Below are 18,320 nucleotides of genomic sequence, written 5' to 3'. Positions count from 1 at the left end.
TGGTATCTGTCTAGAAATGTATCCACTTTCTCCAGATTTTCCAGTTTTGTTGAGTATAGGCTTTTGTAGTAGGATCTGATGATTTCTTGAATTTCCTCAGTTTCTGTTGTTATGTCTCCCCTTTCATTTCTGATTTTGTTAATTTGGATACTCTCTCTTTGCCCTCTAGTTAATTTAAGTAAGAGTTTAACAATCTTGTTGTTTTTTTCTTAAAAAACTAGCTCTTGGTTTTGTTGATGCTTTGTATAGTTCTTTTTGTTTCTATTTGGTTGATTTCTGCTCTGAGTTTGACTATTTCCTGCTGTCTATTCCTTTTGGGTGTATTTGCTTCATTTTGTTCTAGGCCTTTCAGCTGTGCAGTCAAGCTGCTAGTGTATGCTCTCTCTAGTTTCTTTTTGGAGACACTCAGAGCTATGAGTTTTCCTCGTAGTACTGCTTTCATTGCATCCCATAAGTTTGGATATGTAGTGGTGTCATTTTCATTAAATTCTAAAAAATATCCTTAATTTATTTCTTTATTTCTTCTTGATCATGTTATTATTGAGCAGAGCATTGTTCAACTTCCATGTGTATGTGGACTTTTTGTTGTTTTTGTTGTTATTAAAGACAAGCCTTAGTCCATGGTGATCTGATAGGATACATGGGAGTATTTTGATCTTCTTGAATCTGTGGAGGCCTGTTTTGTGACTGACTATATGGTCAATTTTGGAGCAGGTACTATGATGTACTGAGAAGAAAGTATATTCTTTTGTTTTTTGTTGAAATGACCTGTAGGTGTCTGTTAATTCCAGTTGGTTCATACCGTCTGCTAGTTTTGCAGTGTCTCTGTTCAGTTTCTGCTTCGATGATCTGGCTATTGATGAGAGTGGGGTGTTGAAGTCTCCCACTATTATTGTGTGTGGTGTAATATATGCTTTGAACTTTAGTAAGATTTTTTTTTTATAATTGTGGGTGCCCTTGTATTTGGAGCATAGATGTTCAAGACTGAGAGTTCATCTTAATAGATTTTTTCCTGTGATGAGGAAAAAGTGTTCTTTCTTATCTTTTTTGATAACTTTTGGTTGAAAATATATTTTATTTGATATTAGAATAGCTACTCCAGCTTATTTCCTGGGCCCATTTGCTTGGAAGGTTTTTTTCCCAGCCTTTTGCTCTGAGGTAGTGTCTGTCTTTGTCTCTGAGATGAGTTTTCTGTATGCAGCAAAATGCTGGATCGTGTTTACATATCCAGTATGATAGTCTATGTCTTTTTATTGGGGAATTGAGTCCATTTGATGTTAAGAGAAATCATGCAGTAGTAATTTTTGTTTCCTGTTAATTTTTTTGTTAGAGGTAGAATTATGTTTGTGTGCTTTTCTTCTTTGGGTTTCCTTGTGTGATAATTTTTTTTGCTTTTCCTTGGGTGTAGTTTCCTGTCTTGTGTTGAATTTTTCCATCTATTATCCTTTGCAGGGCTGGATTTGTGGACAGATATTGTATAAATTTGATTTTGTCCTGGAATATCTTGGTTTCTTCATCTATGGTGATTGAGAGTTTTGCTGGATATAGTAACCTGGGCTGACATTTGTGTTCTCTTGGGGTCTCTATGAAGTCTGTCCAGGATATTCTAGCTTTTACAGTCTCTGTTGAGAAGTCTGGTGTAATTCTGATTGGTCTGCCTTTATATGTTACTTGTCCTTTTCCCTTATAGCTTTTAGAATTCTTTCTTTATTTTGAATATTCGGTGTTTTGACTATTATGTGTCAGGAGAAGTTTCTTTTCTGGTCTAATCTATTTGGAGTTTTGTAGGTTTCTTTTATGCTCATGGTCAACTCGTTCTTAAGGGTAGGGCAGTTTTTTCTACGATTTTGTTGAAGATATTTACTGTACCTCTTAGTTGATTTCTTCGCCCTCTTCTATTCCTATTATCCTTAGGTTTGGTCTTCTCAATATGTCCTAGATCTCCTGGAAATTTTGGGTTAGGAGCTTTTTGGTTTCTGCATCTTCTCTGACTGTTTTGTCTATGTTTTCAATGTTGTCTTCAGCCCCTGAGATCCTCTCTTCCATCTCTTGTAGTCTTTTGGTGATGTTTGCATCTGTGACTCATGATTTCTTTCTTTGGTTTTCTATCTTCAGGGTTGTCTCTTTTTGTGGTTTTTTTTATTATTATTATTTCTATTTCCATTTTCAATTTCTTTATCTGTTTGGTTGTGTTTTCCTATAGTTCTTTGAGTGATTTCTCCTGGTTTTCCAGTGTAATTATTTAAGGGAGTTATTTATTTGCTTCTCAAAGATCTTCATCATCATTATCATGAAGTATGAATTCAAGTCTAAGTCTTGTTCTCCTGGTATATTTTACAATCCACTACTTGCTGTGATGGGAGAGCTGGGTTCTGATGTTGCCAAGTTGTCTTGGTTTTCTTTTTTTTCTTTTCTTTCTTTCTTTCTTTCTTTTTTTCTTTTCTTTTTTTTTTTTTTTTTTTTTTTTTTTTTTTTTTTTGTTGTTGTTGTTGTCTTGGTTTTCATTGCTTAGGTTCTTTTGCTTTTGTTTTGCCATCTTGTTGTCTGTGATTATAGGTGATCATGTTGTCTCTGACTGGACCCTGTCTCTCATGTGGATCTGAGTGCCCGTAGGCTCAGGAAGGAAATTGCTTCTGGATGCTTGTCTCTTTTCGGGCAGGTAGTGAGTTCTGATTGCAGTGACTTTGTTCTGTCTTCATGTGCTCAGGTGGGAGAAGGCTTGTAAGGCTTCTCTGGGGGCTCAGCCATGTGCAGGAGGGTCCTGAGTCTTGGTGGTGGTCACCCTGCCCTCTCCATGGGCTGAAAAGGACCCAATCCCAGAGTGCACCTCTCTAGCTGTCCTCCAAGTGCTCTAGACTATTTCTCTTGAGACAGCCTGAAGGGTGTGTGGCAACTCCCATTGGCTCAGGTGGGAGAGCACTTGTAAGTCTTCTCTGTGGGCTCAGCCGTGTGCAGGCAGGTCCCGATTCTTGATAGCAGTTGTCTTGCCCTCTATCCTCTATTTTATTAAAACCTACTTTTCTATCAATAACCCCAAGTTATTACAATGTTTCATCTAGGCATTTCTTGCCTCCAGTTGGCCAGCCCTCAGGCCCATGTTTTCATGACTCTTAACTCATCTTTCTTCTCCTCCTTCATCTCCTCCTCATGGTTCTCCTCTGACCTCAAGCCCAGGGATCCTAAACCCCACCTGTTTTGGTTAGAGTTTTGCTGCTGTGAATGGACACCATGACCAAGGCATCTTTTATGAGGACAGTATTTGACTGGGGATGGCTTACAAGTTCAAGGGTTCAGTCCATTATCACCAAGGCAGGAAAGTGGGAACATCCAGGCAGGCATGGTTCAGGAGGAGCTGAGAGTTTTAAACCTTCATCTGAAGGCTGCTATTGGAAGACTGAGTTCCAGGCAGTTAGGTCTTAAAGCCCACGCCCACAGTGACACACCTACTCCCACAAGGCCACACCTCCAAATATTGCCACTCCCTGGGTCAAGCATATTCAAACCATGACACCACCTATGTCTCTTCTGCCCAGCTATTGGCTGTCAGTATTTTTATTTGCCAATCAGAAATAAATTGAAGGTAAGGTCATATAGTATCACTTGGGTCTAAGCACAGACTTCAGGTCCTGGGGGCCTGCACTTAGCATCATAATACAACCTGTCAACCTTTCATCCCAAAAAAGAAGGGGTTGAAGAGTTGGCTGTTCTTCCAGAGGACCTGCATTCGAATCTCAGTACTCACCTGGTAGCTCAGTACCATCTGAAACTTCAGTCCCATGAGATCCAACATTCTCTTCTGACCTCCTTAGGCATTAGGCATGCACATGGGTATACATACGGACATATATTTGTGCAAAACACTTACACACATGAAAGAATAAAATAAATAAATTTAAAAGTTAAATGGTCTGTATTCTAGAGTACTTAAAAGCAGACTGAGCCAGTTATATTTAAGAACATCCATGTACACTCATATTCATAAAACAACAACTAATGGAAAACAGAAGTCAAGATTTTGAAAGAGGGCAAGGAGGGGACATGGAAAGATTTGGAAGCAGGAAAGGGAGAATGATGAAATTTTAATCTTATAAACAAAAAAATATTTTTTTTAGAAGTGTTTTACTCTGGACTTCGTGAATAGCAGCCAACTCACATTATTGGAGGAATTTGAATTTACAGTAACTCTGTGGTTTACTCATGTGAAGTCTAAAAATAAAAGTCTGAATTAAGAAATTATCATTATCGGGCTGCCTCTGGGGGTCATCTTTATTGTTAAGTGACAGTGAAGGTCCAGCCTAAAAGTAGGCAGTACCAGTTAGACCCTGGACTGTGTTATATGTAGAGACAGGGTCTGAGCCCAGGTGAGCATGTGTTGACTCTCACAACTCTTGACTATGGTGTGGCCCTGGTTCAGGCTCCTGCCTAGGCGTCTCTGCAATGATGGACTATCAACCTGGAATTTTGAGCTTCTCCCTTGAAGTTGTTTTGGTTAGATTTTTTTTTTTTTTTTTTTTTTAGTTATATGAATTGGGGAGACACATTTCTGTATTAGAAAAGAAGAAATGTCTCAAATCAAATATTTCTGTTTCCACATTGGAAAAGCAGCTGAGGGCTGGGGAAGTGTTCCATAATAGTCTTTTATCTATTATGCATCAATATTGATTTGAAAAGCTGTAGTGATTATGAAATAATTATACCAGATTTTTTTCATAGTGGTTACACTTTCTGCCAACCTTTGACATATTCAGTCTTTCAACATTTCAACTCTTAGAGGGTATAGAGTAGCATTTTGCTTTAATGTTTTTTTTTAAGATTTATTTATTGTGTATAGAGTTCTGCCTGCATGCACACTTTTACACCAGAAGAAGGCATCACTACAGATGGTTGTGAGCCACCATGTGGTTGCTGGGAACTGAACTCAGAACCTTTGGAAGAGTTAGTGCTCTTAACTTCTGAGCCATCTCTCCAGCCCTCACTTTAATCTTATATAGAGACATTCTGGTTTTTATTTTCAATGCTGGGGTTCAATACAATGATCTCACACATGCTAAGCACACCTAACCCCTAGCTCTGATATATTTCTTGTTTGTGCCTTCTCTTTATCCATGACTTTTCCTATGTCTTTGTATTTAAAGAGTGCTTTCATAGAGTTAAAGTTATTTGTGTTGTTGTTAATCCATAGTGATAATCTCTGGCTTTGAGTAGAGTTTATTTAGATGTAGTGTTAACTACTGCTAGGTTTGATTAAATTAAGACTTCTATTTGGGAGGCTAGAAAGATTTTTAGTGCTTAAGAGTGCTTGCCGCTTAGTCATGAGACCAGAGTTTGAATCCATGACCCATACTGGGCAGCTCTCAAAGGCCTACAACACAAGAGTAAGAAATCTAATGTATTTGTTTGACCACCCTGGGCATGTGAACACCTGAGAATGTACTCACATGGACACCGAGTGCGCGCGCACACACACACTTGCAAGCACATGCATAAACACACTAAAGGGGGCAGGGAAGAAAAGATCACTAGTTTGGCTTTCTCTCCCCTTTACCAGGCATTGAACCTAGGCCCTTCCATGTATGCTAGTCAAGTAGCTGCACTTCCCTAAAGCAATATTTATTCCTTATCTATCCCACAGGTTCTTTGGTCCTTTGTTTATCCATTCTTGCCTCATTTTAAATTGCTCATGCCATGTTTTTAGTATTTTTATGTTGTCTCAGAGTTTTTCTTTAAAAAATTATTTTGCAGCTCTACTTGGATTTAGAATAATTTTATTTAAGTTACCAGGGGTTACTTTTTAATTATTAGGGTACAACCCAGTAGGACCTTATGACTGTCCCTTTCTATTTATAGCCTAGTCCTTTGTATGGCATCATTCTACTTCTAAATATGCTATAAATCTCATAGAATAAATTGTCATGTCAACATTACACTCCAAGTAACCATATTTTATAGAAACTCATAGATATACATGGAAAATGATGAAAATTAAAAGATTGTTATTGTTGTAATCTTGTTGTTTCATGGGATATTTGGGCTGAATGGTTTGTTTATTTTTGAGAGAAGGTCTCACTATACAACCCAGGCTGGCCTAAAACTCAAAATCTTCCTCAATTTCCTAACTTCTGAGATTATCAGTGTATTCCACCATGCCTAACAGGAGAAATAAATAAATCAGCAAGGAAAGATTTATTTATTTATATATATTTATATAATACATATATAAGATATATATATTTAAGGTTTTAAAGGAAATAATGTTTATTCTTTCTTTTTTAAGATTTATTTATTTATTTATTTCATGTATGTGAGTACACTGTTGCTGCCTTCAAACACACCAGAAGAGGGCATCAAATCCCATTACAGATGGTTGTGAGCCACCATGTGGTTGCTGGGAATTGAACTCAGGACATCTGGAAGAGCAGTCAGTGCTCTTAACCTCTGAGCCATCTCTCCAGCCCATGTTTATTCTTCCTACTGGTAGAATATCAGGGAAAAAATCCCTAGATTTCTTTTTATAATATGTATGTTTTTATTTAATGAAATTCAGTGCATGAAGTATTACATTGAAATACACTAAAAGAAAACTTGGTAATTACTTTCTTTTCTTCTTCTTACTTTTGGTAGTTGGGGTGAAACCTGGGATTTGTGTGACTATAGAGTTACCCTCCTAGTCTTTATTTTCCATTTCCAGAATGATAAAACTAGAAGGCAGAAATTGATAGAAAACCTCTGTATCACTGAGGATTTTTAAATTTTTCTTTTTCAGTTATCATCAAGAAAAAGCCTATTACTTGCTTGGTCAAAGAGTGCAATTTACATGGGATATTCTTCATTTCGATTTATGACATTAACAACTACTTCACAGTTAAAAGTTTTTCTGAAGCTTCCCCAAGTTGACACCCTGGAAATAATGGCTGTTGAGTATTCATGGCATCCAATGGAGGCTGCTATTCTTCTGTCTCACTGCTCTATATGCAGTGCCACCAGGGCTATTCGCATTGTGATATATAATGCAATATATGTTAGGTATACACTCCAGGACTTTGAACTAGAACTGCCCAAGGAGACCATTTTAAATTTTTTCTTTCTTTTCTCGGCCATGCCAGATATTATCCTGTGGAACAAACACACGATTTACTATAGCTATAAAAATTTCACTGATTTTGGAACTATAGAAATACCTTCAGGAGTGACCAATTTGTCAGTGTTAGCACAGGGCAGCAAAATCCACCAAGTCATTGCAGGTAGGTTATTCTCAATACTGCTAAATTGTTCTGGGTCTCATATTAGTAACATAGAAATTGTAAATGTTCCAGTATGTTGTACTTTTGATGGCTATTGCTACACATCTAGCACCTAAAGCATAATAGATTCTACATTTGGTCAGCTTTAAACTGTACCTTTAATGTTTTTTTCAAAACCTATTTTCAATGATGGTTCTTAAACACTTTAATCTCCCTTGTAATCCACCAACCAACAGAGGTAGTAGAAAAAGGATATGGGGGAAGTGAACCTGTTTAGAAATGGTTCTGTGAAGCAACTTCTGTCTGTCTCGTCTGGAAGTCAGCAGTTCAGTTCAGTTCATCAGGCACCACAGTTGGATCCACTGACAAACACTTCACAGGTACACCAGCAGTCCAGTTTGGTAGAGTTGGGTTAGCAACAGTGGTGACACAACCTAGTGGTGACAGCCAGGCCTCAGACTTGGTTCAAGTCAGCAGAAGGGACCAATAAGAACACCAGGAGAAGTTCTCGGCCGTGCCTCTCTCATAAGAACAAAGATCAGAGAAGACTGGAGACCCACAAGCATTGCAGAGCAAGCTGTACCAGCAAGCCAAGCTCTGTCCCCATCACTTGGTCACATCCTATTTATACCCTCCGCATGTCTTGTCTTAGCCCGTGTCTTCCACGGGTGCATTTCACTAGCCTGAGCTCAACTATGCAGTGTAAGGCAGACCAAAACATCTGTGTTGTTAGCAAAGAATCCATCATCATGTTTCCTTGCACCTGTTTGCTTTAGCAGAACATCCTTTCACCTGTGTCTGCTTCAGCTAAAAGTTTCTTCATGAGTCTGCCTTAATCTTTGGCCAGTGTCTACTTCAGGAAAACACTTCTTAAGTTCTTCACCCCAGCAAAACACCATCCATAGCAATTGACTCTCTAAATAATCCTTAAGTTTCCACTTCATTAGACCATGACCCCATGGGCAGAAGGGCAAACTGAAAAGTTTCATTTTACTTAATTGCTAGATGCTAACAAAGCGGTTTATATATTTGTTGTAGTGAGTAGTGTTATATTGTTCAATGTTCCTAAAGTTCACTCAACTAAGTACCTCAATCAGTAGCTTCATATCACAGTCCTACAAGTGAGGAGCTACAAATCAAGGTGCCAGTAGAACATGTTCTTCTGCAACCTGTGATGGAGGAAGGGAGGAGGGCAGTCTCATAATTACTGTTCTTTGTTTTCCTATTTGTTTGTTTTTTTCTTTACTTGTCTCACACAAATCAATCCAGTGTCTCTTTCTGCTACCACACTATTTTCTTCATGTGTGCCTCTGTAAGTCCTCTGACCTTTCTTAACAATGTGTCATAGTATTCACAGGTAAGCACATATACACACACACCCTCATTACCCTTATAAAACACACACACACACACACACACACACACACACACACACACACACGATATAGTCTGCCATATTGGATCGGGGCCAGCTATACCTGACTCTATTTCTTTTTAAAAAAAAATTTTTTTTTAAATCACCTGCTGAAGTTGCCCTTACTTCCTCTCGGCTGTCGGAGCCGCTGTCGGGGCTGACCTCAGCTGCACCTGGTCACCCCCAGCCACCGCTGTCCCCATGCATCCCTTCTACACCCAGCTGCCACATAGTTCATCTCCAAGTTCCTCCACACCAAGGGGTTCACAAGTGAGAGACAGCTGCAGACTTTCAGCCAGAGCCTGCAGGAACTGCTGGCAGAGCATTACAAATGTCACTGGTTCCCAGAAACACTGGGCAAGGGATCAGGTTACCATTGTGTTCCCATCAACCGTAAGATGGGTCCTCTGATTGGACAGACAGCCCAGTGGATTGGACTGAGCAGTCAACAGTTGTTCAGGATTCTCCCAAGTGAACTCACACTCTGGGTTGACCCTATGACGTGACCTACAGGATTGGAGAAGATTATAGGAAGCCTCACCAGCACCAACATGCAAACGATGGACAGCAGAATCAGCTCTAAGGAGGAACTTCTCTTGGGCAAAACAAGCCCTTCCAAAAACTACAATATGATGACTGTATCAGGTTAAGATATAGTCTATGGATGGATCATCTTATAATGGATGGATAAATTTGATTTGGTGCTTTGGGTGGGCTTCTCTTGAGGATGGATTATGGAATTTAAACCATCTCACAGGTGTGAAGATCTGGTACAAGATAGAGTGGTAATGTTTTTAAGTGACAGTGCCATAGTTTGGACAGTACCTTTCAGTGATTTAAGTAGCCTGTGAATCCAAGTAAAGGATCACTTTATTTGCTAGGGAGTGAAGTCGCAGGGTGGTTTCAGTTTCTCCTAGACTTTATACACAATTTGTCACACTGGTCCCTTTAAGGAAATTCTGTGTTTCAAAGAACCTCTTTGGCAGCCAATCTTGCAGGGGAATTTGCACTATTACATTCGAATGTTATCAGTAACTTTTTTGGCAGCTCAATAGGAAAACTCAATGTTTTAAGCATGGTAGTACTGGAAATATTACATGGAGACTTTTATCTAGTACTTAAATGTATACATGTCATAAAGACAAATTTAGTATGCATGACCTGGGGGAAATGGTCAGACCTTGTGTTTTTGGCTTTGAGAGTAGCAACTGACCAGAATCTGCCATGCAACAGGCTTTTTTAAAGACCCTTAAAAAAGACACTGTCTCCACTGTGGTGGTTAGCACCAGCCAGCCCTGCACATTTGCTAGTTTGTAGTTTTCTAAGACTAAGTGAGTAAACTCCTTATTTTTACAAAGTGGAGGTCTGGTTTGTAATTTTCCTTGTACTCAATTGGTTAGATCTTTTCCACAAACCACCATCTATTTTGTGAACTTTGTCAGGCATTTTTCTATTTGGTAAATTATGAACTGGTGTAAATTGTTACAGGTCATGTATATTGATTGTGGTAAAGTTGCACAGATTTCTATATTTTGGATGAGAACCTTTTCTTCTCTCTATAATAAATTGTTTCTTATCTTGGAATTAAAAATAAAGAAAGAAATAAAGAGAGAGAGAGAGAGAGAGCTGGGAAGTCAGCACATCCAGCTTGGCCAGAGACAGCAACAGAGCCAAAGGTCTGCTCTGTTTTAGATGAAGCACTCTGTTAAGGTGAGGGGGCTGGTCATTTTCCCATCTCAGAAAGGGATGCATTGTTCTATACATAACATCGTACTTTAAACAACACACATAAGTCACCTCACATTTCTGCCAGGCCAGGATCTAGGCACCATCAGGAATGAATTCCAGTGAGCCCACAAACAACTTCCTGCTCACTGTGTCCTCAGAGGAACTCCCTTTGCCCCCCCCCAAAACCCCGTGTATGTGTAGGGATGGAGCAAGATCTTCCCAAAGAGTATATTCCTCTTCTTTCAAGAAAACCAGTCCCACTATGTTAGCGTCCTATACTCATGACTTCATTTAACTAGAATGACCTCCTTAAAATCTCTGACATCTCTGTTCCCCTATTTTGGGGATGAAGGGTCCATGATGTGAATTTGAAGGAAACATGGATCTGGCTGTAACAGCATCCTCCCTGATAGTGCTGTCCTTGCTATGTTCTTACTCTTTACCTAAAGTGCTGTTGTGAATATGAAGAATAAAACGTCCTTCCGTTTTAGATATAGATATAGATATATAGATTTAGAGATATAGAGATATAGAGATATAGAGATATAGATATAGATATATAGATATATAGATATATAGATTAGATATATAGATATATAGATTAGATATATAGATATATAGATTAGATATATAGAATAGATATATAGATTAGATATATAGATTAGATATATAGATTAGATATATAGATTAGATATATAGATATAGAGATATAGAGATATAGAGATATAGAGATATAGAGATATAGAGATATAGAGATATAGAGATATATAGAGGAGAGAGTCATTATACAAGAAACAACATAATTTATGACTTAGTTAATGTAACATAAACCTGGGAGAGTGAGATGATTCACCAGGTAAAAGTGCTTGCTGCCAATCATGATGGTCCTGACTTTGATCTCTGGACCCCACATGGTGGAAAGAGAGAACCAAATTCCACACATTGTCATCTGCTCTCTACATGTGTGGTGTGCACATGCCTACACATACACACAAGTAAATAACAATTAAATAACACATATTTCTCTGTCTTCTTTCCAGATAGGACGGGAAATATTCTGGTAAAAATGGAAAATAATGTAATGTTCTATGTCAAGGCTGACATTACAGAGGCAATTATACTACATCCATGGTTGAACACAACCACAAAGGCATCAATTTTCTTTGATAAATCTTATAACATAGACATACTGCAGTATAATGAAAATCTCGACGAGAAGTACCAGCTGCAGACACATGCATATCCCTTATATCAGGAGCTACAAAGTATAAACGAACTGGTAGGAGACTGGTGCCCATATCTGGCATTTCAACATGATATTAATTATCAGTTTTACCATATGGACAAAGGAGAAAGCATAACCATTTGGAGTCAAATAGTCTACCCAGAAAATCGGGGTATCAATATTATTGTGGAGCACTATGGCTCAAACGTAATAACCTGGACACAAAACACCGAGTACGAAATTGCATCCGGACTCTGTACAAAAACAATGGTAAGGTGGACTTTTTTTATTTCTTTAGTTGAGATTTGAATAAATATAAAAACATTAGGTTGTTTTGGGGGCGGTGTGTTTTGCTGTTTGGTTTGGTTTGGCGTGACAGGCAGGCTGGGCTAGTTGACTCCAGAGCCTGTGGGGGCCACTGGGCTCTGCACACCTGGGAGGAGTTATCTAGAGTAGGTTAGTTCTGGGCCTGCTAGTGCGACATGTTTCCTGGTTAGGTTAATGAAATGAAAAGCCTGAATTGTGGGTGACATCTGGGTTTTGATCCAGATATAGGCCAGTCAGAAAGAAAACCTTTTGCTTTTTGCCCACCTGCCTTTGCTCTCACTGATGAGCTTTCTACCTGTTTCTGAAGCCACCACTGATTGTCGATCTCAGAACCCAAATTGCTTGTCTTTCCAACATGGAATGACAAACAGCAGTTCTCCAGGATCCCTGAAAACTTTCAGTACCAGAGTAGGACTGCTGAGCCTCCTAGACTGCACAACGGTCAGACTCTCGGCCTCTTCATATGAGGATAAGCATGGTTGGACTAACTAGACCATAACACGTAAGCCAATCAAAAACAGCCTACTTTAAAAGTAGCTGCCAGGCTGCCACTCTCTCCAGTGTTGAGTGCAGCCACTGTTGGACTACCCAACCTGTATCATGACAACCAATCTAAGAAGTCTATTGTTTCTGTTCGCCTGGAGGAGTCTAATACTTGAGTTAATAGACTACCTCTTAAACAGACTATCTCTGTTACACTGCAGATGAATATAAACCTAAGAGCGCAAAGAATTAGTGTAACCATCTTTACAAACCATCTACTAATAGATACAAATGGAAGGTATATACATTATTGTATTTCAATGTTATGTAGTATTATTCTTTTTTAATAAATTTTTATCGGACATTCTCTGTATTTACATTTCAAATGTTATCCCCTTTCCCCAATCCCATCCCCCTCACTCTCACCTTGTTTCCATGAAAGGGCTCCCTCTCCCAACTACCCTCTCCAACTTTGCTAAAGTTATTTATTATATTTAGGAATTCTCTGGTGGAATTTTTGGGGTCCCCTCTGACCTCCTTTAGTTGTCTAATTGCTCTGGCTAGGACTTACAGTACTATATTGAATAGGTAGGGAGAGATTGGGCAGATTTGTAAAGTTCCTGATTTTAGTAGGATTGCTTCAGGTTTCTCTCCATTTAGTTTAATGTTGGCTACCAATTTTCTGTAAATTGCTTTTTCAATGTTTATGTATGGGCCTTGAATTTCTGATCTTTCTAAGACTTTTATTATGAAGGGTGTTGAATTTTGTCAAATGCTTTCTCAGCGTCTAAAAACCTTGTGGTTTTTTTTTTTTCTTTGAGTTTGTTTATATAGTAGATTATGTTGATGGATTTCCATATATTGAACCATTCCTGCATCCCTGGGATGAAGCCTGCTTGATCACAATGAATGATTGTTTTGATGCGTTCTTAGAATCTGTTTGCAAGAATACTGCTGAGTATATTTGCGTGGATATTCATGAGAGAATTTGGTCTGAAGTTATTTTTCTTTGTAGGGTCTTTGTGTATAAGCATAAGGTATAAGCATAATTGTGACTTCGAGGAACAAATTGGGTAGTGTTCCTTCTGTTTCTATTTTGTGGAATAGTTTGAAGACAATTGGTATTAGGGCTTATTTGAAGGTCTGAGAGAATTCTGCACTAAACCCATCTGGTCCTGGGTTCTGGTTTTTGTTTGTTTGTTTTTGTTTGGTTTGGTTTTTGTTTTTTGTTTGCTTGTTTGTTTGTTTTTTGGTTGGAAGGCTTTTGATGACTGCTTTTATTTCTTTAAGTGTTAGGGGCCTTTTTAGATGGTTTATCTGATCGTGATTTAACTTTGGTATCTGGTATCTGTCTAAAAAATTGTCGGGATCCAGGGACACAGGCCTAGTTATACTGCCCTGTGAGTAACCAAAGCTCAGAAAGGACTAGGCGGAGCATGCAGAAAATGTATCCCCCTCCCCAGCTCAACAGAGCCAGAACTCTGCCATAGAGACTCAGGATCTGCCCAGAGAACCCTTGGGCGCAGACCAAATGCTCAGGTCCCTTGGCACCTTGAACAGCGGAGATCCAGGAACACGGGCCAAGTGATACTGCACTGTGAGTAACCAAAGCTCAGAGAGGGCTAGGCACAGTATGCAGAAAATGCCGCCCTCAGGTTCAGCAGAGCCAGAACTCTGGTATAGGGACTAGGGAACCGCCCGAAAAATTCTGGCTTAAAGTCTAGACACACAGATCCACAGTAGGGCACAGACCGTTGTCAGTGGGAGGTGGGGTTTGCCCGGGAAAGGCAGTGATTGAAGTTCAACTCTATAGACCCTCTTATACCTGGACCAGAGGGGAGTCTGTCACATAGGCCCAGGGAGAGCACATCTGGAGTGCTAAGAGAGCAGAAAGTACCATGCTATTGGGAAAAGGGTTCATTGTGTCCTAGAGAAAGAGCCAGGTCCCTGCCAGTAGTACTCAGGACCTGTGGGCACAGGGCTGAGCTACCAGAACATCCTCACAAGAGCTCCCACATCTGAGCCCACAAAGAGAGAGCTAAGTCACTATTACCAGAACTCACTGCTTGCCCACCAAAAGCCAAACACTCAGAAGTGGTTTTCTTCCTGAACTCATGGGTCCTCAGGACCATGAGAGATATGGGTATCAGCCACTGACAACAAGACCACGTACAATCACGGACAACAAGATAGCAAGAGGAAAGCGAAAGAACTTAAGCAATGGAAACCAAGACAACCTGGCAACATCAGAACCCAGCTCTCCCACCACAGCAAGCAGTGGATTGCCAAACACTCCAGAAAAAGAAGACTCAGACCTGAAATCATACCTCAAGATGATTGAAAAGAGCATAACTCCCTTAAAGAAGTACGGGAGGACAACCATAAACAAGTAGACGCTTTTAAAGAGGAAACACAAAAAACACTCAAAGAAATCAAAGAAGTACAAGAAAAAACAAACAAAGAGATAAAGGAATTGAAAATGGAAATAGAAACAATAAAGAAAACACAAAAAGAGGCAACCCTGGAGGTAGAAAAACTTAAAAAAGAAATCAGGAGCCACAGATGCAAGCATCTCCAACAGACTACAAGAGATGGAAGAGAGAATCTCAAAGGCTGAAGGAAACATTGAAAACATAGACGAAACATTTAGAGAAGATGCAAAACCCAAAAAGCTCCTAAGCCAAAATGTCCAGGAGATCCAAGACACAATGAGAAGACCAAACCTAAAGATAATAGGAATAGAAGAGGGTGAAGAATATCAACTAAGAGGAACCATAAATATCTTTAACAATATTGTAAAAGAAAACTTCCCTACCCTTAAGAATGAGATGACCATGAGCATAAAAGAAGCCTACAGAACTCCAAATAGAGTGGACCAGAAAAGAAATTCCTCCCGACACATAGTAGTCAAAATGCCAAGTGCTCAAAGCAAAGAAAGAATACTAAAAGCAGTAAGGGGAAAAGGTCAGGTAACATATAAAGGCAGAGCAATAGAATCACACCTGATTTCTCAACAGAGACTATGAAAGCTAGAAGATCCTGGACAGACATCATACAGACCCTAAGAGAACACAAATGTCAGCCCAGACTACTATACCCAGAAAACTCTCAATCACCATAGATGGAGAGACCAAGATATTCCAGGACAAAACTAAATTTATACAATATCTGACCACAAATCCAGCCCTACAAAGAATAATAGATGAAAAACCAAACACAAGGAGGGAAACTACATCCTAGAAAAAGCAATAAAATAACTAAGCAAGAAAACCAAAATAAGAAAGACACACAGACATAATTCTAACTCTAAAAGCAAAAATAGCAGGAAACAGCAACCACTATTCCTTTATATCTCTTAACATAAATGAACTCAATTCCCCAATAAAGAGACATAGACTGTCAGATTGGATACATAAACAGAATCCAGCATTTTGCTGCATACAGGAAACTCATCTCAGAGACAAAGACAGACACTATCTCAGAGTAAGAGGCTGGGAAAAAAACCTTCCAAGCAAATGGCCCTAAAAAACAAGCTGGAGTAGCCATTCTAATATTGAATAAAGTAGATTTTCAACTAAAAGTTATCAAAAAAGATAAGGAAGAATACATTTTACTCATTACAGGGAAAATTTATCAGGAGGAACTCTCAATCCTTAACATATATGCTCCAAATAGAGAGCACCCATATTCATAAAAGAAACCCTACTAAAGCTCCAAAAAAAAAAAAAAAAAAAAAAAAAACATTGCACCACACAAAATAATAGTGGGAGACTTCAACACCCCACTCTCATCAATGGACAGATCATGGAAGCAGAAACTGAACAAGGATGCAGTGAAACTAGCAGAGGTTATGAACCAATTATAGACATCTACAGAACATTTCACCCTGAAACAAAAGAATATACCTTCATCTCAGCACCTCACGGCACCTTCTCCAAAATTGACCATATAGTCAGTCACAAAACAAGCCTCAATAGATATAAGAAGATTGAAATACTCCCATGCATCCTCTCAGATTACCATGGACTAAGGCTGGTCTTTAATAACAACAAAGACAACAATAAGCCCATATACACATGGAAGCTGAACAATTCTCTACTCAAAGATAGCATGGTCAAAGAAGAAATAAAGAAATTAAGGATTTTTTAGAATTTAATGAAAATGAAAGTACAACATACCCAAACTTATGAGATGCAATGGAAGCAGTACTAATAGGAAAACTCATAGCTCTGAGTGCCTCCAAAAAGAAACTGGAGAGAGCATACACTAGCAACTTGACAGCACAGTTGAAATCTCTAGAACAAAAAGAAGCAGATACACCTAAGAGGAGTAGATGGCAAGAAATAAACTCAGAGCAGAAATTGACCAAATAGTAGCAAAAAGAACCATTCAAAGAATAAAAACCAAGAACTGGTTCTCTGAGAAAATTAACAAGATTGATAAACCCTTAGCCAGACTAACTAGAGAGCAAAAAGGATATCCAAATTAACAAAATCAGAAATGAAAGTGGAGACATAACAGCTGAAACTGAGGAAATTCAAGAAATCATCACATCCTACTAAAAACGCCTATACTCAACAAAACTGGAAAATCTGGAGGAAATAGATGAATTCCTAGACAGATACCAGATACTAAAGTTAAACCAAGCCTAGGTAAACCATCTAAATAATCCCATAACACCTAATGAAATAGAAGCAGTAATCAAAGCCTCACAACCAAAAAAAGCCCAGGACTAGATTGGTTCAGTGCAGAATTCTATCAGACATTTATTGACGACCTAATACCAATACTCTCCAAACAATTCCACAAAATAGAGTCAGATGGAACACTACCCAACTCATTCTTCAAGGCCACAATAACCTCATTCCTAAACCACACAAAAACCCTACAAGGAAAGAGAACTTCAGACCAACCTCCCTTATGAAAATTGATGCAAAAAATACTCAACAAAATCCTTGCAAACCGAATCCAAGAATACATCAAAATGATCATTCACCATGATCAAGTGGGCTTCATCCCTGGGATGCAGGAATGGTTTAATATAAGAAAATCTATCAACGTAATCCACCATATAAACAAACTCAAATAAAAAAACCTCATGGTCATTTCACTAGATGTTGAGAAAGCATTTGACAAAATTCAACAGCCCTTCATGTTAAAAGTCTTGGAAAAAACAGGAATCCAAGGCCCATACCTAAACATAATAAAAGCAATATACAGCAAACCAACAGCCAACATCAAACTTAATGGTGGGAAACTTGAAGCAATCCCACTAAAATCAGGGACTAGACAAGACTGCCCACTCTCCCCCTACCTATTCAACATAGTACTGGAAGTCCTGGCCGGAGCAATTAGACAGCAAAATGAAATCAAAGGGATACAAATTGGAAAGAAAGAAGTAAAAATATCACTATTTGCAGATAACATAATAGTATACGTAAATGACCCCAAAAATTCCACCAGAGAACTTTTATAGCTGATAAACAACTTCAGCAAAGTGGCTGGATATAAAATTAATTCAAGCAAATCAAAGGACAAACAGGCAGAGAAAAAAATTAGGGAAAAGATACCCTTTACAATAGTCACAAACAATATAAAATACCTTGGTGTGACTCTAGCTAAGCAAGTGAAGGACCTGTATGACAAGAACTTTAAATCTCTGAAGAAGAAAATTCAGGAAGACCTCAGAAGATGGAAAGATCTCCCATGCTCATGGATTGGAAGGATCAACACTGTAAAAATGGCCATCTTACCAAAAGCAATCTACAAATTCAATGCAATCCCCATCAAAATTTCCACCCAATTCTTCATATAGTTGGAAAGAGTAATGTGCAAATTCATCTGGAATAACAAAAAACCTAGAATATCAAAATCCATCCTCAAAAACAAGAAAACATCTGCG

The 18,320-nt window shown here is 38.7% G+C and overlaps 1 protein-coding gene across 1 annotated transcript in view; it reads left to right on the top strand.

The window, feature by feature from the left end:
- Positions 1-18,320, top strand: part of CATSPERE (catsper channel auxiliary subunit epsilon) — a gene marked incomplete at both ends in the record, with an annotated part of 111,847 nt that overhangs the window by 56,436 nt on the left and 37,091 nt on the right. Inside the window, 2 exons of the mRNA XM_080925761.1 lie at positions 6,764-7,241; positions 11,424-11,878. Coding sequence (XP_080781887.1) covers positions 6,764-7,241; positions 11,424-11,878 — 933 coding nt within the window. The remainder of the gene's footprint in view (positions 1-6,763; positions 7,242-11,423; positions 11,879-18,320) is intronic.

This window comes from Micromys minutus, assembly GCF_963924665.1.
Source record: "Micromys minutus genome assembly, chromosome: 1".
Classification (NCBI taxonomy): Eukaryota; Metazoa; Chordata; class Mammalia; order Rodentia; family Muridae; genus Micromys; species Micromys minutus.
The sequence above is the reverse complement of the archived record's forward strand: the minus strand, read 5'-3'. Positions and strand labels throughout refer to the sequence as shown.